At 42.0% G+C, this 21,282-nt stretch overlaps 1 protein-coding gene across 2 annotated transcripts in view; it reads left to right on the top strand.

Annotated features, from left to right (window-relative positions):
- Positions 1 to 21,282, top strand: part of KCNK10 (potassium two pore domain channel subfamily K member 10) — a 72,862-nt gene that overhangs the window by 22,490 nt on the left and 29,090 nt on the right. For both annotated transcript variants that reach the window (XM_040411373.1, XM_040411372.1), the window contains exon 2: positions 19,922 to 20,286. In XM_040411373.1, coding sequence (XP_040267307.1) covers positions 20,029 to 20,286 — 258 coding nt within the window. In that variant the 5' untranslated portion in view covers positions 19,922 to 20,028. The remainder of the gene's footprint in view (positions 1 to 19,921; positions 20,287 to 21,282) is intronic.

Here is a 21,282-nt window from a genome sequence, read left to right as displayed (position 1 = left end):
GTTTCTGATGTAAATGATAATAGCTGGTATTGTTTACACATGACTTGTATGCTGGATAACTATTGTGACTCTTAATGTTATGAAACAGTTGTCATGTGTAGGCGTGTGGCCTTGTTTTCTTACCTCAATAAAAAGAAATATGGTTAAGAATATAACTACTATAATACTGCCTCCTGTGTACAAGAATATAACTACTATAATACTGCTCCTATGTACAAGAATATAACTGCTATAAAATAAAAAGAAATTTGATAAAGAATTTAACTGCTATAATACTGCCTCCTATGTACAAGACTATAACTACTATAATACTGCTCCTATGTACAAGAATATAACTACTATAATACTGCTCCTATGTACAAGAATATAACTACTATAATACTGCTCCTATGTAAAAGAATATAACTGCTATAATACTGCCTCCTATGTACAAGACTATAACTACTATAATACTGCTCCTATGTACAAGAATATAACTACTATAATACTGCTCCTATGTACAAGAATATAACTACTATAATACTGCTCCTATGTAAAAGAATATAACTGCTATAATACTGCCTCCTATGTACAGGAATATAACTGCTATAATACTGCCTCCTATGTACAAGAATATAACTACTATAATACTGCTCCTATGTACAAGAATATAACTACTATAATACTGCCTCCTATGTACAAGAATATAACTACTATAATACTGCCTCCTATGTACAAGAATATAACTACTATAATACTGCTCCTATGTACAAGAATATAACTACTATAATACTGCCTCCTATGTACAAGAATATAACTACTATAATACTGCTCCTATGTACAAGAATATAACTACTATAATACTGCTCCTATGTACAAGAATATAACTACTATAATTCTGCCTCCTATGTACAAGAATATAACTACTATAATACTGCTCCTATGTACAAGAATATTACTACTATAATACTGCTCCTATGTACAGGAATATAACTACTATAATACTGCTCCTATGTACAAGAATATAACTACTATAATACTGCCTCCTATGTACAAGAATATAACTACTATAATACTGCTCCTATGTACAGGAATATAACTACTATAATACTGCTCCTATGTACAAGAATATAACTACTATAATACTGCTCCTATGTACAAGAATATAACTACTATAATACTGCCTCCTATGTACAAGAATATAACTACTATAATACTGCTCCTATGTACAGGAATATTACTACTATAATACTGCTCCTATGTACAGGAATATAACTACTATAATACTGCTCCTATGTACAAGAATATAACTACTATAATACTGCCTCCTATGTACAAGAATATAACTACTATAATACTGCTCCTATGTACAGGAATATAACTACTATAATACTGCTCCTATGTACAAGAATATAACTACTATAATACTGCTCCTATATACAAGAATATAACTACTATAATACTGCTCCTATGTACAAGAATATAACTACTTTAATACTGCTCCTATGTACAAGAATATAACTACTATAATACTGTCTCCTATGTACAAGAATATAACTACTATAATACTGCCTCCTATGTACAAGAATATAACTACTATAATACTGCCTCCTATGTACAAAAATATAACTACTATAATACTGCCTCCTATATACAAGAATATAACTACTATAATACTGCTCCTATGTACAAGAATATAACTACTATAATACTGCTCCTATGTACAAGAATATAAATACTGTACTACTGCTCCTATGTACAAGAATATAACTACTATAATACTGCTCCTATGTAAAGGGATATAACTACTATAATACTGCCTCCTATGTACAAAAATATAACTACTATAATACTGCTCCTATGTACAAGAATATAACTACTAAAATACTGCTCCTATGTACAAGAATATAACTACTATAATACTGCTCCTATGTACAAGAATACAACTGCTATAAAATAAAAAGAAATTTGATAAAGAATATAACTGCTATAATACTGCCTCCTATGTACAAGACTATAACTACTATAATACTGCTCCTATGTACAAGAATATAACTACTATAATACTGCTCCTATGTACAAGAATATAACTACTATAATACTGCTCCTATGTACAAGAATATAACTACTATAATACTGCTCCTATGTACAAGAATATAACTACTATAATACTGCCTCCTATGGACAAGAATATAACTGCTATAATACTGCCTCCTATGTACAAGAATATAACTACTATAATACTGCTCCTATGTACAAGAATATAACTGCTATAATACTGCTCCTATATACAAGAATATAACTACTATAATAATGCCTCCTATGTACAAGAATATAACTACTATAATACTGCTCCTATATACAAGAATATAACTACTATAATACTGCCTCCTATGTACAAGAATATAACTACTATAATACTGCTTCCTATGTACAGGGATATAACTACTATAATACTGTCTCCTATGTACAAGAATATAACTACTATAATACTACTTCCTATGTACAGGGATATAACTACTATAATACTGCTCCTATGTACAAGAATATAACTACTATAATACTGCCTCCTATGTACAAGAATACAACTACTATAATACTGTTTCCTATGTACAAGAATATAATTACTATAATACTGCTGCCTATGTACAGGGATATAACTACTATAATACTGCTCCTATGTACAGGGATATAACTGCTATAATACTGTCTCCTATGTACAAGAATATAACTACTATAGTACTGCTCCTATGTACAAGAATATAACTACTATAACCCTCCTACTATGTACAAGAATATAACTACTATAACCCTCCTACTATGTACAAGAATATAACTATTATAATACTGCCTCCTATGTACAAGAATATAACTGCTATAATACTGCCTCCTATGTACAAGAATATAACTACTATAATACTGCCTCCTATGTACAAGAATATAACTACTATAACCCTCCTACTATGTACAAGAATATAACTACTATAATACTGCCTCCTATGTACAAGAATATAACTACTATAACCCTCCTACTATGTACAAGAATATAACTACTATAATACTGCTCCTATGTACAAGAATATAACTGCTATAATACTGCTCCTATGTACAAGAATATAACTACTATAATACTGCTGCCTATGTACAAGAATATAACTACTATAATACTGCCTCCTATGTACAAGAATATAACTACTACAATACTGCTCCTATGTACAAGAATACAACTACTATAATACTGCTCCTATGTACAATAATATAACTACTATAATACTGCCTCTTATATACAAGAATATAACTACTATAATACTGCTCCTATGTACAAGAATATAACTAATATAATACTGCTCCTATGTACAGGAATATAACTACTATAATACTGTCTCCTATGTACAAGAATATAACTACTATAATACTGCTCCTATGTACAAGAATATAACTACTATAATACTGCTCCTATGTACAAGAATATAACTGCTATAATACTGCCTCCTAGGTACAAGAATATAACTACTATAATACTGCCTCCTATGTACAGGGATATAACTACTATAATACTGCTCCTATGTACAAGAATATAACTACTATAATAATGCCCCTATGTACAGGAATATAACTACTATAATACTGCTCCTATGTACAAGAATATAACTACTATAATACTGCTCCTATGTACAAGAATATAACTACTATAATACTGCCTCCTATGTACAAGAATATAACTACTATAATACTGCTCCTATGTACAAGAATATAACTACTATAATACTGCTCCTATGTACAAGAATATAACTACTATAATACTGCTCCTATGTACAATGATATAACTACTATAATACTGCTCCTATGTACAAGAATATAACTACTATAATACTGCTCCTATGTACAAGAATATAACTACTATAATACTGCTCCCACTTACAAGAATATAACTACTATAATACTGCCTCCTATGTACAGGGATATAACTACTATAATACTGCTCCTATGTACAAGAATATAACTACTATAATACTGCTCCTATGTACAAGAATATAACTACTATAATACTGCCTCCTATGTACAGGAATATAACTACTATAATACTGCTCCTATGTACAAGAATATAACTACTATAATACTGCTCCTATGTACAAGAATATAACTACTATAATACTGCCTCCTATGTACAAGAATATAACTACTATAATACTGCTCCTATGTACAAGAATATAACTACTATAATACTGCTCCTATGTACAAGAATATAACTACTATAATACTGCTCCTATGTACAATGATATAACTACTATAATACTGCTCCTATGTACAAGAATATAACTACTATAATACTGCTCCTATGTACAAGAATATAACTACTATAATACTGCTCCCACTTACAAGAATATAACTACTATAATACTGCCTCCTATGTACAGGGATATAACTACTATAATACTGCTCCTATGTACAAGAATATAACTACTATAATACTGCCCCTATGCACCAGGATGCTGTATCTGACTCAGCTGTTGTAACAATGTTGCAGTCTGTTGTGATACTGTAGATCAGATGGCAGTTTTTTCCAGGTATTGGGCAGCATCTTATTATTTATTGACAGGTGAAGGGATGGCGGGATATTAATCTGATTTGCTGCTTTTCCCCAAGTTATTGTGGATCCATTTGTCCTCTGCTGCCGATAGCAGATAATTAGCTTGTCTTCAGAATTGAATTACTTCCTGGCTGAGGATGCTGGGATCTGTAGTTATGGAGATGTTCTGTGTGTGGAGGAATGCACAGATGCGATGGAGCGTGTCCGGGGAGGGGGGGGGGGGGGGGGGGCTGACATTTGCACATGATGGAGACGTGTGGTTATTATAGTTTTTGCTATAATGTATTGTGTTATTTCACTTCTAATTGTCACCCTTGGGCACCATAGCACGTAGTTGTTGTTGTCCCCACCCCCCATGGGTATTACAGTGCTGTACACGTCCGCTTGTGCCACAGATGCTGCATCGGGGTTCAATACGTGTCATGTGATCAATGCTGATGCAAAGTGTGTAAACTGCAGCAAATCCACAGCAGAAACCAAAATACGTATACGTATCTAGATACGTAAAGACGCCATGTCTGTACCGTGCCTGTGCTGTGCCTGCGCCATGTCTGTACCGTGCCTGTGCTGTGCCTGCGCCATGTCTGTACCGTGCCTGTGCCGTGTCTGCGCCATGTCTGTACCGTGCCTGTGCTGTGTCTGCGCCATGTCTGTACCGTGCCTGTGCTATGTCTGCGCCATGTCTGTCCCTTGCCTGCGCTGTGTCTGTCCCGTGCCTGCGCCATGTCTGTACCGCGCCTGCGCCATGTCTGTACCGCGTCTGCGCCATGTCTGTACCGTGCCTGCGCCGTGTCTGTACCGTGCCTGCGCCGTGTCTGTCCCGTGCCTGCGCCGTGTCTGTACCGTGCCTGCGCCCTGTCTGTACCGTGCCTGCGCCGTGTCTGTACCGTGCCTGTGCAGTGTCTGTACCGTGCCTGCGCCGTGCCCGCTGTAGGAAGGCTCAAGGGTCCGTCGTTGACGGAAGGTATGTATCACCGAGGTTCCTAGCCTCGGTGAAGTAAGAGCCGGTAATTTCGGGTGTCAGCGGCAGCTAATGCTGACACTTTTGCTATTGTAGTTTGGCTGTAAAGCTGATCCGGGCCGGCTCTTACGTGGAGTAGTCAAAAGTGCTGGGTGGGTGACTACTCCCCACGTTCCAGGCCGGGTCTTTATTGGCCTATACCAGACCCAGCCAGCTTTGTGTGGATTACTCCTCTCTGACAGGGGAGCGCAGTCAGTGTTTGGGATCTGAGGCATGGTGCCGTGCTGGAGGGCTGGGAGCCACACGCTGGGGCCCAAACTGCAAACAAGGTGATGCTTTTGGTTCTGTGGACTCTGCATTGTGTGAACTGAGACCAAGACTGAAAAGTGTGGTTTGGTTTTGGCCATATGTGTGAATAGACCCTGAAGTTCTGCTTTACAAAGTATTGTTTGCCTCTGTACTGCGTCCGCTAACCTGCCTCCCAGAGCGAATCCCCACACCGCCCCACCATGACCACAGCGGACTGTGGGTGTAAGGGCTCATGCACACGAACGTATTCTCTTTTGGTGACCGTTCCGTTTTTTTTGCTGACCGTATGCGGAAACCTTTATTTCAATGGGTCTGCATAAGTAAGTTATTCCGGATGTCCGTATTTGTGTTCCGCAAAGAAATAGAACATGTCCTAGTATTGTCCGCATTACGGACAAGGATTGTACTGTTCTATTAGGGGTCAGTTGTTCCGTTCCGCAAAGTACAGAATGCACACGGACGGCATCCGTATTTTTTGCATACCACAAAATACATACGGTCGTGTGCATGAGCCCTAATTAGCGATCAATAATCCCCGAACGGCTGCTTTATACAACGGCTCATAAACGTGTGCTCGGTTTGTCCAGACGAGGGCGCTGCATGACCGCCCTCATCATCCGTCCACCTATAGGAGTGTAAAAATCACAAACCCGCATGATGATAACCACGTCGCCACGGACGACAACCCCGCGTCTTGTGACCACGTTGGATCATGTGATATGTTTTCCCTCTGACTGAGTCTAAATGCAGGCGCTAAAGATGAAGGGGACTGCCCCTTTAAGGTTTGTTTACGGAAATCTGTGCCAACCCTTTAAGAATCGCTACCAGCAAGAATTAGCGCTGGTCTTGTAATGTTTTCAGCTGGAGGGACAGATCTGGGTGACCTCTGCACATCCAGTTGTCACCCAGCTTTCCCCAGACCCTGCGTATTTCCATCACTCTGCAGAATTTCCTCCACCCGCATAGTGTGCTGGAGTCAGAGGTTATCTAAAATCAACTTCCTGTCTCATCATAGGCTTCTGCAGCTTATGCTTTACACTGCAGCTCTACTCTATTAATGTCCCGCTAGGATCGGTAACTCCATCTTTGCTGCATTGTCTATTAGAGTCTTAGTCAGTCTGTAATCCACTTCCTGTCTGACTGGTCTCCTGCCTTCTCCCCTTATACTTTACAGTGCAGCTCTGCTTGTTCAGATTGGCTGCTGTGTATGAGCACAAGCTCAGTGCATGGAGAGGTGATTACAGGACAGGAAGAAAATGGGAGGGGCTAATCTCAGGGGGAGGAGCCTGTGGCTGCATGCTGAGCTCTATAGTCCCAGGCTTGGTGTTTGTCAGGCTCCGGTGGCTCTGGGGTTGGTTCTGCTGGAGGTGGTGGTGCGCGGCTCCGGCCTGCGGATGTGGGATTGTTGGAGTCCGTTGTTTTGTGTTCCCGGAGCCATCGTACTCCGTGTCCTGATGAAATATTCATCTCGGGGCTGGTCCTGCTATTTTAGTAGTCCACACACATTAATTAACCATGGCTGAAGTCATATCCAGCAAAGACTCTCGCCAGCCAGAAGCAAATCACATCCCTGACATGAAGCCCGAGTGCGGACTACAACTCCCAGAAAGCACTGTATGGACAGGCCCTGGTGGCTGCCACTTACTGGATATAGACTGGTGGCTGTCTCTTACTGGATATAGACTGGTGGCTGTCTCTTACTGGATATAGACTGGTGGCTGTCTCTTACTGGATATAGACTGGTGGCTGTCTCTTACTGGATATAGACTGGTGGCTGTCTCTTACTGGATATAGACTGGTGGCTGTCACTTAAACTGGATATGGACTGGTGGCTGTCTCTTACTGGATATAGACTGGTGGCTGTCTCTTACTGGATATAGACTGGTGGCTGTCACTTAAACTGGATATAGACTGGTGGCTGTCTCTTACTGGATATAGACTGGCGGCTGTCTTTTGGATATAGACTGGCGGCTGTCTCTAATTGGATATAGACTGGCGGCTGTCTCTAATTGGATATAGACTGGCGGCTGTCTCTTATTGGATATAGACTGGCGGCTGTCTCTTATTGGATATAGACTGGCGGCTGTCTCTTATTGGATATAGACTGGCGGCTGTCTCTTATTGGATATAGACTGGCGGCTGTCTCTTATTGGATATAGACTGGCGGCTGTCTCTTATTGGATATAGACTGGCGGCTGTCTCTTACTGGATATAGACTGGTGGCTGTCACTTATTGGATATAGACTGGCGGCTGTCTCTTATTGGATATAGACTGGCGGCTGTCTCTTATTGGATATAGACTGGCGGCTGTCTCTTATTGGATATAGACTGGCGGCTGTCTCTTATTGGATATAGACTGGCGGCTGTCTCTTATTGGATATAGACTGGCGGCTGTCTCTTATTGGATATAGACTGGCGGCTGTCTCTTATTGGATATAGACTGGCGGCTGTCTCTTATTGGATATAGACTGGCGGCTGTCTCTTATTGGATATAGACTGGCGGCTGTCTCTTATTGGATATAGACTGGCGGCTGTCTCTTATTGGATATAGACTGGCGGCTGTCTCTTACTGGATATAGACTGGCGGCTGTCTCTTACTGGATATAGACTGGCGGCTGTCTCTTACTGGATATAGACTGGCGGCTGTCTCTTATTGGATATAGACTGGCGGCTGTCTCTTATTGGATATAGACTGGCGGCTGTCTCTTACTGGATATAGACTGGCGGCTGTCTCTTACTGGATATAGACTGGCGGCTGTCTCTTACTGGATATAGACTGGCGGCTGTCTCTTACTGGATATAGACTGGCGGCTGTCTCTTACTGGATATAGACTGGCGGCTGTCTCTTACTGGATATAGACTGGCGGCTGTCTCTTACTGGATATAGACTGGCGGCTGTCTCTTATTGGATATAGACTGGCGGCTGTCACAGTTCTTGACCTCTGATTGGCTGACTGCTGTAGGATGCCACTATTCGGGTGTCATTGTGAGTATGTCGGGCCCCTGATAACACCGTCATAGAGGTGCCGACCTTATAATAACCTGTAGGGTCGGAGTGTAGTCGTATGTAATGTTTACACCCAGAGTCCTGTGCGCAAAGTGACAGCGAAGAGACAAAAAACAACTAAAGAGAAAAAAATTGCAAAACTCATAAAAAATAGTAAGGAGGTAGAGAGGACAGAGCAATGTTCTGCAGATCTCTAGAGAGGTCAGTGGTGTAATAATCTGCGGGATATATTTACCAGTTCTCGGTTATTCTGATTTCTCACTCATCTGTCAGGTTTTGTTGCTGAGATTTTCTGACTTGTACATGATCCCTAGGTCAGTGATCACAGATAGATGCCCGTCTCATGTGCGATGTCTTATGACCAGGGGTCAGTGTTAGAAATATGAAGAGTCCATGACTATGGCCAAAGCGGCAGCCCTGCCGATACTATAAACATCTGGAAGAGAACATTAATGTGAAATCAATGAAAGAAGTGATTATTCCCCTGCTGCTCTGTGCGAACACGACAGCCACACATTGTCAGCCCCTGAGAAGTAATTGCAGGTCAAGGTAAAAGGAACCATAAAAAGGACAGATGGATAGATCAATATGATAGACAGACAGAAAGATAAACAGATTCCAACTACTATAATACGTACAAGAATATAACTGCTATAATACTGCTCCTATGTACAAGAATATAACTGCTATAATACTGCCTCCTATGTACAAGAATATTACTACTATAATAGTGCTCCTATGTACAAGAATATAACTACTATAATACTGCTCCTATGTACAAGAATATAACTACTATAATACTGCTCCTATGTACAAGAATATAACTACTATAATACTGCGTCCTATGTACAAGAATATGACTACTATAATACTGCTCCTATGTACAAGAATATAACTACTATAATACTGCTTCCTATGTACAGGAATATAACTACTATAATACTGCTCCTATGTACAAGAATATAACTACTATAATACTGCCTTCTATGTACAAGAATATAACTACTATAATACTGCTCCCATGTACAAGAATATAACTACTATAATACTGCTCCTATGTACAAGAATATAACTACTATAATACTGCTCCTATGTACAGGGATATAACTACTATAATACTGCCTCCTATGTACAAGACTATAACTACTATAATACTGCTCCTATGTACAAGAATATAACTACTATAATACTGCTCCTATGTACAAGAATATAACTACTATAATACTGCCTCCTATGTACAAGAATATAACTACTATAATACTGCTCCTATGTACAAGAATATAACTACTATAATACTGCCTCCTATGTACAAGAATAGAACTACTATAATACTGCTCCTATGTACAAGAATATAACTACTATAATACTGCTCCTATGTACCAGAATATAACTACTATAATACTGCTCCTATGTACAAGAATATAACTACTATAATACTGCTCCTATGTAAAAGAATAGAACTACTATAATACTGCTCCTGTGTACAAGAATATAACTACTATAATACTGCCTCCTATGTACAAGACTATAACTACTATAATACTGCCTCCTATGTACAAGACTATAACTGCTATAATACTGCTCCTATGTACAAGAATATAACTACTATAATACTGCTCCTATGTACAAGAATAGAACTACTATAATACTGCCTCCTATGTACAAGACTATAACTACTATAATACTGCTCCTATGTACAAGAATATAACTGCTATAATACTGCCTCCTATGTACAAGACTATAACTACTATAATACTGCTCCTATGTACAAGAATATAACTGCTATAATACAGCTCCTATGTACAAGAATATAACTACTATAATACTGCCCCCTATGTACAAGAATATAACTACTATAATACTGCTCCTACGTATAAGAATATAACTACTATAATACTGCCTCCTATGTACAAGAATATAACTACTATAATACTGCTCCTATGTACAGGGATATAACTACTATAATACTGCTCCTACGTATAAGAATGTAGTGACTCTGAAGGGTTTGTATTTTGCACACTGTATGTGACACATTTTTGATATATTTCATACATTTTGTTGGCAGCTGTTTACATTTGATACAATAAGGCCATTTCCGGGGATAGACCGTGTGGTGTCTGGCGGGGATCGGTAGGGGTTTAGGGTGGAGTTGCTGTCAGTCTGTAGACTGCTCTCCTGGGAGACTTCCCTTGTTCCTTAGTGTCTAATCAGCAGATTTCAGGATCTTGCAGGTTTTCGCTGTTCTTTCTGTCGACCGTATATTATTTTTATTGTTTTCGCCTTCTCGGATCTCAGATGTTACAAGACAATAAGGCGATAGCGACCTTTACGATGTGAGGACGGCCTCTCCATCCTTTCTTCCCACACATAGACCTAGAGCTTATTCCTTTGTATCTACGATTTGTGTTTGCAGAGGGGGTTGGGCATCTTTGGGGCACTTGCTCATAGGAAATGAGCTGAAATGGCCATAAACATTAGATATGAGACCAGCCAAACATCTCTAGTACATGGTGACAACCTGACCTCCACTGATGGGAAATATTGGATTTCAACATGTCTGATCCTTTGGGTCTCAAGTGAGATCATCCACCATCAGAGGTGTGTGCCAGCAGCTTCTTCCCCTCGTCTGATGGCATCTCCTCTTGACTTTACAGGATCTCCTTTCATGTTACATCAGGATTTTGGTGCATTGTTTACTGTGTTCTTTGTCCTGATCAGTTGATATATTGGGAACATTTGGCTTTTTCCTCCTTACTCCACCTGAGTGCAGCTCTGCAGAGCTTAATGCTCCATAATCCTAGAGTAAAGAATCATTCTGACAATGAGCGGCACTCACACAGGCACTGAGTCCACACACATTAGATGCTGTGTTAAGTATCATTTGTGATTGGCAGGAGAAGAATTGATCCAGAGAAGGGCTACAAACCATCAGTGTCATGTCCTCCAGTAATGCGGTTATCTCCACTTCAGGGCTTCACCTCTCGTAAAGCCATTATATAATATAGAATCTTGAAGACAGAGGCTGGCGTTTACTGGAGACATCTTCAGGCTTCCAGGCGTCTCGCTGTTCCCTATAGAATCTTGTGTTACAATGTGATACAATTAGATACCGTTATAGAACCCAAGCATACGACTTAATTGGAGGCGTGTACATGGATGATGTGCTCCAGGAATTATAGATCATACATTGCCTCTTTTATATGCCGTATGTCCATAACGACAGAGTCTAAAGATGCAGCTGTCAAAATGATATGAGCAAGGAAGGGCCCCCTGCGGCATCTGTAGGACCTGTAGATAGCAGGGGCCAAGGTGTTTAACTTCAAGATGACTCTCTTTCTGTCAAGAATTAAAAAAGAAGGTAAGACATTACATTTATCTTGATGGTCTACGTTGTTTTCATCCTGATTACACAATAGTTATAATATTCAGGATGGTTGCATGGTGGACCTTCATGGGGTTGGTGTTAGGTTGAATGTTGAGTCCATGGTGGACATTGATATGGTTGGTGTTAGGTCTCAATGGACTTTTTTATATGGTTTATGTCTGTTTTAAAAGGATGAAGCAATGGAGGAGATTGATGTGGTTATTAATAGGCTGGAAGCTTTGACTATGGATGACATTGATGTGGTTGGTTTTAGGTTGGAAGCTGAGGCCATGGATATCATTGATGTGTTTGGTGTTAGGTTGGAGGCTGAGGCCATGGATGACATTGATGTGGTTGGTTTTAGGTTGGAAGCTTTGACTATGGATGACATTGATGTGGTTGGTTTTAGGTTGGAAGCTGAGGCCATAGAGGAAATTGATGTTTTTGGAATTAGTTTGGAGGCTGAGGTCATGGATATCATGGATATCGTTGATGTGTTTGGTGTTAGGTTGGAGGCTGAGGCCATGGATGACATTGATGTGGTTGGTTTAGTTTGGGGGGCTGAGGCCATGTATAACCTTGATAAGTTCTTGTTAGGTTGGAGGCTGACACGGTGGATAACATTGATGTGGCTGTTGTTAGTTTGGAGGAGGTTTGAGACCTTGGAGGATATCGATACGATTTTTGTTAGGTTGGAGACTGAGGCCATGGAGGACATTAATGTTGTTGGTGTTATGGTGGAGCTGAGGCCATGGATTGGTGTTGTCAGTGTCAGATTGAGGGCTGACTTGATGGAGGATATTGATGTGGTTGTTGTTACCATAGGTCACAGACTGAAACCATGGATAACAGTCATGTGGTTGGTGGTAGGTTTGGGGCTCAGGCATGGAGGACATTAATGTCCTTCATCTTAGATTGGAAGCTGAGGCCACGGGTGACACTGAAGTTTGCTGTTAGCTTGGGGGCTGAGTCCATGGAGGGATTTGATGTGGTCATTGTTAGATTGGTGAAATGGTGACCAAAGTCGTGGTGGACACAGGTGTAGTTGGTAGGCCAGGCCTTCTAGCCACGACATTTAAACTATCCCTGGTTTTAGTCTGAAGACAATACTGACTTGACTCCTAGCAGTGCCCATAGTGACAACCTCATAGTCGTCTCTACAGCTCCATACTGATCATAGTGCCCTTAGTCATTTGAGGAGGAATGTCCATGCCGTAGTAGAACTGCTGATCACTACGCTCGGACAGTGTGCTTGTATGTACCATGCCGTAGACTAGGTTCAGGTTACGGCCACATCGTTTTTTGGGTGAGATCTGCCTGCAGGATTTTTTGCCCAAGTCAGAAGTGGATTTGAAAGGAATCGGAAATATAAAGAAAAGATGTATAATTCTCCTTCAAAAAAACAGTGTGTGGCTGTGGCCTCCTGGTATCTGCGATGAGGTGCCTGTCTGAGGGGAGCAGCACATTCAGTAGCGTGGGCTCAGCATGGGGCACATCATCCATACAATGCTAAGCTGCCAACAGTTCATTAAGGATCTCCCTGCGGAGGACATTTTGTTGGTTGTGAGAAGGTAGAAAGTTCAGAGCGTTCTGTATTCACACCTTTACTAATAAGGAGCAGAGAGGCAGCAGACAAGCCCGAGATCTATGGAAATCAGCCAAGGAGCTGAGGAAAGTAAAGCTGCCAGGAAACGTCGGTGTCCTGGGGATAGAGCTGGAACTGGGAACCCAGAGAGGACCAGACTGCTGCGGGGCGAGAGACAAGAATGCTGGATTCCTGAAAAAGTGCCTTCAAGTCCCAACACAGAATATACAAGAGCTAAAGAGCCATAGCCGGAGGGACGCCGGATGGAATTCCTACAATATTATTACATAATGTAACCATGTGTATACTATAATACTGACTGATAATAAAAATACAAAAACACTCACAGCCAGCTCCTACCAACGCTCCTCCACATGGAAATGTTGGAGACCAGTAACGACAAAAGAATACGATGAATCTCAAACCTTTATTGGATCTTCAAGCTTCCTGGTACACAACATACAGTAATGAAGCAAGACTAAGGGCACTTTCACACTAGCGTTTTCCTTTTCCGGCATAGAGTTCCGTCCTAGGGGCTCAATACCGGAAAAGAACTGATCAGTTTTATCCCCATGTATTCTGAATGGAGAGAAATCCGTTCAAGATGCATCAGGATGTCTTCAGTTCAGTCTTTTTGACTGTTCAGGATGAAGATAATACCGCAGCATGCTACGGCTTTATCTCCGGCCAAAAATCAGAAACACTTGCCGGAATGCCGGATCCAGCATTTAATTTAATTTGTAAGATCCTGATCAGTCTTATAAATGCCATCAGTTGGCATGCGTTTTGACGGATCCGGCAGGCAGTTCCGGCTACCGCAAGTGTGAAAGTACCCTAAGGCTGCCTACAACACCTGAAATGCAAAAATGTGACTTGTCTCATTCCAGTAAGTCATGTACCTGGAACTTTTACTAATACTGCTCCTATGTACAAGAATATAACTACTATAATACTGCCTCCTATATACAAGACTATAACTACTATAATACTGCCTCCTATATACAAGACTATAACTACTATAATACTGCTCCTATGTACAAGAATATAACTACTATAATACTGCCTCCTATGTACAGGAATATAACTACTATAATACTGCCTCCTATATACAAGACTATAACTACTATAATACTGCTTCTATGTACAAGACTATAACTACTATAATACTGCCTCCTATGTACAAGAATATAACTACAATAATACTGCCTCCTATGTACAAGAATATAACTGCTATAATACTGCTCCTATGGACAAGAATATAACTACTATAATACTGCCTCCTATATACAAGAATATAACTACTATAATACTGCTCTTATGTACAAGAATATAACTACTATAATACTGCCTCCTATGTACAGGAATATAACTGCTATAATACTGCCTCCTATGTACAAGAATATAACTACTATAATACTGCTCCTATGTACAAGAATATAACTACTATAATACTGCCTCCTATGTACAAGAATATAACTATTATAATACTGCCTCCTATGTACAAGAATATAACTATTATAATACTGCCTCCTATGTACAAGAATATAACTACTATAATACTGCTCCTATGTACAAGAATATAACTACTATAATACTGCTCCTATGTACAAGAATATAACTACTATAATACTGCTCCTATGTACAAGAATATAACTACTATAATACTGCTCCTATGTACAAGAATATAACTACTATAATACTACTCCTATATACAAGAATATAACTACTATAATACTGCTCCTATGTACAAGAATATAACTACTATAATACTGCTCCTATGTACAAGAATATAACTACTATAATACTGCTCCTATGTACAAGAATATAACTACTATAATACTGCTCTTATATACAAGAATATAACTGCTATAATACTGCTCCTATGTACAAGAATATAACTACTATAATACTGCTCCTATGTACAAGAATATAACTACTATAATACTCCTCCTATGTACAAGAATATAACTACTATAATACTACTCCTATATACAAGAATATAACTACTATAATACTGCTCCTATGTACAAGAATATAACTACTATAATACTGCCTCCTATGTACAGGGATATAACTGCTATAATGCTGCCTCATCACATCAGATGGGTTCTCCTGGACGGGCCGTGCGGTGAGGCTTATCTCCGTCTCAGGTGTGGCGCGGTAGTGAATGTTGTTGTGTATCCAGCGCTGAGATCAGGGTCTCGCTCCCTGAACAACATCCTCTGATAGCGTTGCCGGGGCCCTCTGGGGCTCTGTGGTTTGGCTCCTTCATGTAGATGAGTCCCTGAGCTGTGATGCTTCATGCTGAGATGCCGCCATCTATTAGTGCAGGAGAATACGCCTTATTGCAGCTCTGCTGCTGCCGGTTAACCCTTATTCTTCCAGGCAGGGGCCACGCTTGGCAGGTAAGGGCTCTGATATAAGGCTTTCTCTGCGTTTCCTCTGTTTATTCAGTAATTTCCCTGGTGCGGAATGATTTATCAATGGTAGAAACAGTCAGAGAGTAGGTGGAATATGCAGCATGGTGGACGGCATTCCAGAGACCTCTTAATTGACCAGGTTCTCAGAAGAGCCAAGGTGATTACAGCTGCTGTTCTGCTCCAATGTGTCAGTCGCCTTCTTTGTGCTAAATGCAGATCTAGAGGAGGGGAAGTCATTAACGGGACACAAAGCGACTGCAGCATTGTCTGTAATGGTGACAAACGTGATATAGTCATCAGCTGTAAGTTATATCAGTCTGGACGTTATATATACAGATCACCCCATATAGAGTATATACTGTACATTATATCAGTCTGGACGTTATATACAGATCACCCCTTATAGAGTATATACTGTACATTATATCAGTCTGGACGATATATATACAGATCACCCCTTATAGAGTATATACTGTACATTATATCAGCCTGGGTGTTATATACAGATCACCCCTATAGAGTATATACTGTACATTATATTAGTCTGAACGTTATATACAGATCACCCCTATAGAGTATATTCAGTAGGTATATTGGTTATTATATACTTGTTATATTGCTATGAATTCGATAGTTTTCGTCAGTCTTGATTATATTGTTAGAGGTTACATTCATGTAGATGACGTGTTGTGTTGGTAAACATGTTACATGCAGGTTTTATCAGTATATAGGTTCTATGTTATGTGTAGTGACAATGTACAGAATATTCATGTAGAAATCTTTACTAATTTATTGAAATGGAGAAACTAAAGTTTCACGTTGACATAAGTCTTCAGCCCCTTTACTGCGGGACATAAGTCTTCAGCCCCTTTACTGCGGGACATAAGTCTTCAGCCCCTTTGGCGGTGATTCCAGCCTCCAGTCTTCTTGGGGATTTTCGGCCGTTCTCCTCTGCAGGTCCTCTCCAGCTCTGTCAGGTTGGACGGGGGCCGTCGGTGGACAGCCATTTTCAGGTCTCTCCAGAGATGCTCCATTGGGTTCAGGGCTCCGGCTGTGGCCCCTCAAGGACATTCCCAGAGTTGTCCCTAAGCCGCTCCTGTGTTGTCCTGGCCGTGTGCTCAGGGTCACTGTCTTGTTGGAAGGTGAACCTTCGGCCCAGTCTGAGGTCCAGAGCTCTGGATCTGGTTCTCATTAAGAATCTCTCTGTACTTTGCCCCATTCAGATTTCCCTCCATCCTGACCGGTCTCCATGTTCCTTCAGACATGACGCTGCCACCACCATGCTTCACTATAGGGATGGTATTGGGCAGGTGATGAGCGGCGCCTGGTCTCCTCCAGACATGATGCTGCCACCACCATGCTTCACTATAGGGATGGTATTGGGCAGGTGATGAGCGGCGCCTGGTTTCCTCCAGACATGATGCTGCCACCACCATGCTTCACTGTAGGGATGGTATTGGGCAGGTGATGAGCGGCGCCTGGTCTCCTCCAGACATGATGCTCCCACCACCATGCTTCACTGTAGGGATGGTATTGGGCAGGTGATGAGCGGCGCCTGGTCTCCTCCAGACATGATGCTCCCACCACCATGCTTCACTGTAGGGATGGTATTGGACAGGTGATGAGCGGCGCCTGGTTTCCTCCGGACATGATGCTGCCACCACCATGCTTCACTGTAGGGATGGTATTGGGCAGGTGATGAGCGGCGCCTGGTCTCCTCCAGACATGATGCTCCCACCAACATGCTTCACTGTAGGGATTGTATTGGGCAGGTGATGAGCGGCGCCTGGTCTCCTCCAGACATGATGCTCCCACCACCATGCTTCACTGTAGGGATGGTATTGGGCAGGTGATGAGCGGCGCCTGGTCTCCTCCAGACATGACGCTCCCACCACCATGCTTCACTGTAGGGATGGTATTGGGCAGGTGATGAGCGGCACCTAGTTTCCTCCAGATATGATGCTGCCACCACCATGCTTCACTGTAGGGATGGTATTGGGCAGGTGATGAGCGGCGCCTGGTCTCCTCCAGACATGATGCTGCCACCACCATGCTTTACTGTAGGGATGGTATTGGGCAGGTGATGAGCGGCACCTGGTCTCCTCCAGACATGATGCTGCCACCACCATGCTTCACTGTAGGGATGGTATCGGGCAGGTGATGAGCGGCGCCTGGTCTCCTCCAGACATGATGCTGCCACCACCATGCTTCACTGTAGGGATGGTATTGGGCAGGTGATGAGCGGCACCTGGTCTCCTCCAGACATGATGCTGCCACCACCATGCTTCACTGTAGGGATGGTATTGGGCAGGTGATGAGCGGCGCCTGGTCTCCTCCAGACATGATGCTGCCACCACCATGCTCCACTGTAGGGATGGTATTGGGCAGGTGATGAGCGGCACCTGGTCTCCTCCAGACATGATGCTGCCATGGTGCTTATTTACAAATTCCAGGTGGCTTTCTTACAGAGGAGAGACCTTTTTTTTTTCTGGCCGCTCTGCCATAAAGCCTAGACTGGTGGAGACTGCAGTTTCTCCCATCTGCACACAGGATCTTCTGAGCTCAGCCAGAGGGACCATTGGTCACTTCTCTTACCAAGCCCCTTCTCCCCGAATACTTGGTTCAGGGGCAGTAGCTCTAGGAAAAGTCCTTGATGTTCTTCTTCCATGTAAGAATTCTGGAGCCACTGTGCTCCTGGGAACTTTCAGTGCAGCAAAAATGTTTTTCTCCCCTTCTCCAGATCTGAGCCTCCACACAGTCCTGTCTCTGAGCTCTACAGGCAGTTCTCTCCTCCTCATGGCTTGGTTTCTGCTCTGATGCATTGTCAGCTGTGAGATCTTATATGGACAGGGCCGTGTCCTTCCAAAAGGGGCTGAAGACTTGTGTCCGTGTGAAAGGGGCTGAAGACTTGTGTCCAGGCCAGATTTTAGTTTATCCTTTTTTAATTTGTAAAATGTCTAAAATTCTCTTTTGCCTTTTTCTCGTTATGGGGGATTGAGTGCGGAATGATGGGGGGGGGGGGGGGGGGGGGGGCGACGACATAATTTTAGCACAAGCGTGCAGCAGCATAAAAAAAAAGTGAACAGGGTCTGGAGACTTTCTGAATGCACTGTACATAGTATGGCGGTTATATATACATCATCTCGGGAAACTATAGGCTATGTAGGTTGTATTGATATAGATTGTTATATGTAGGTAAGATGTGTATTAATATATAGTTTTGTTACGAGGGAGGGCGATTCAGGAGACGATTCCTGTGCCGTACATGAGTCTCCTCGCTGTACAGTTGTACGTTGTGCCCTGTGACTGATTAACATTTAATGTTTCATGAACCTGAGCAGGAAGAGGCGAGGAACATGGCGTCCTGAATCTCAGAAGGTCTCCTCTGTGGGGATCCGCACCCTCATCCGCTGCGCTGATCTTGTTTAATCCCCTTGCAGTCCGAGAAAAGTTATCTTAAAGGGTCCCTACACCTGCAGTCTGTCCATTGACCTCTATTGTTCCCAGTAGAGTTTCTCAATGGGATAAGTGACAGAAGTGCAAGAACCTCCCAGACCCCCATGATCACTTCTTCCTTGTCCTATATCCCTATGTAAGGCTGACATACGGTGAGGACCCCCCCAGCCCCCCATCCATTAGGAAGCTCACTAACATCATTCTGTAACAATGTAACAGTTGCCAATTACTCTTCTCCTTTTCTTGCAGTGGCTGTGCCATCGACTGTGCCCTCACCTGCCCCTCCCCCTGTCCCCCCGTCTGATCCGAAGCCAAACGGGCATCACCCTACACCTACGCCTACGTCGACCCCTAGAATGTCTATATGTTCCCGGACTACTATGGTGACATCGATGGACAACACCTCCAGCGGTCTACACTCCGTCATGAAGTGGAAGACAGTCTTGGCGATCTTCGTGGTGGTGGTGGTGTATCTGGTCAGCGGAGGCCTCGTCTTCCGGGCTCTTGAGCAGCCTTTTGAAAGCAGCCAAAAAAGCACGATAGCCCAAGAGAAGCTGGATTTCCTGCAGATGCATACGTGCGTTTCTCCGCAGGAGCTGGAGGCCCTCATTAAGGTAACAACTCGTACAACTACTTACATAATTGCCCCAGTGTGACATTTAATTGTTACGGGAACCGCAATATGGATATGCGGCAATACCTGTGCAGATATGTATGTAAATATACATGTGAATATATTACATAGAGGCTGCTGGGAGGTGAGGAGACGTCACTGTCCTCTAATGTATATTACATAGAGGCTGCTGGGAGGTGAGGAGATGTCACTGTCCTCTAATATATATTACATAGAGGCTGCAGGGAGGTGAGGAGATCACACTGTCCTCTAATATATATTACATAGAGGCTGCTGGGAGGTGAGGAGATGTCACTGTCCTCTAATATATATTACATAGAGGCTGCTGGGAGGTGAGGAGACGTCACTGTCCTCTAATATATATTACATAGAGGCTGCTGGGAGGTGAGGAGATGTCACTGTCCTCTAATATATATTACATAGAGGCTGCAGGGAGGTGAGGAGATGTCACTGTCCTCTAATATATATTACATAGAGGCTGCTGGGAGGTGAGGAGACGTCACTGTCCTCTAATATATATTACATAGAGGCTGCAGGGAGGTGAGGAGATCACACTGTCCTCTAATATATATTACATAGAGGCTGCAGGGAGGTGAGGAGATCACACTGTCCTCTAATATATATTACATAGAGGCTGCTGGGAGGTGAGGAGATGTCACTGTCCTCTAATATATATTACATAGAGGCTGCTGGGAGGTGAGGAGATGTCACTGTCCTCTAATATATATTACATAGAGGCTGCTGGGAGGTGAGGAGATGTCACTGTCCTCTAATATATATTACATAGAGGCTGCTGGGAGGTGAGGAGATGTCACTGTCCTCTAATATATATTACATAGAGGCTGCTGGGAGGTGAGGAGACGTCACTGTCCTCTAATATATATTACATAGAGGCTGCTGGGAGGTGAGGAGATGTCACTGTCCTCTAATATATATTACATAGAGGCTGCAGGGAGGTGAGGAGATGTCACTGTCC

The sequence above is a fragment of the Bufo bufo genome, chromosome 11 (assembly GCF_905171765.1).
Source record: "Bufo bufo chromosome 11, aBufBuf1.1, whole genome shotgun sequence".
In the NCBI taxonomy this organism is placed as follows: domain Eukaryota; kingdom Metazoa; phylum Chordata; class Amphibia; order Anura; family Bufonidae; genus Bufo; species Bufo bufo.
The sequence above is the reverse complement of the archived record's forward strand: the minus strand, read 5'-3'. Positions and strand labels throughout refer to the sequence as shown.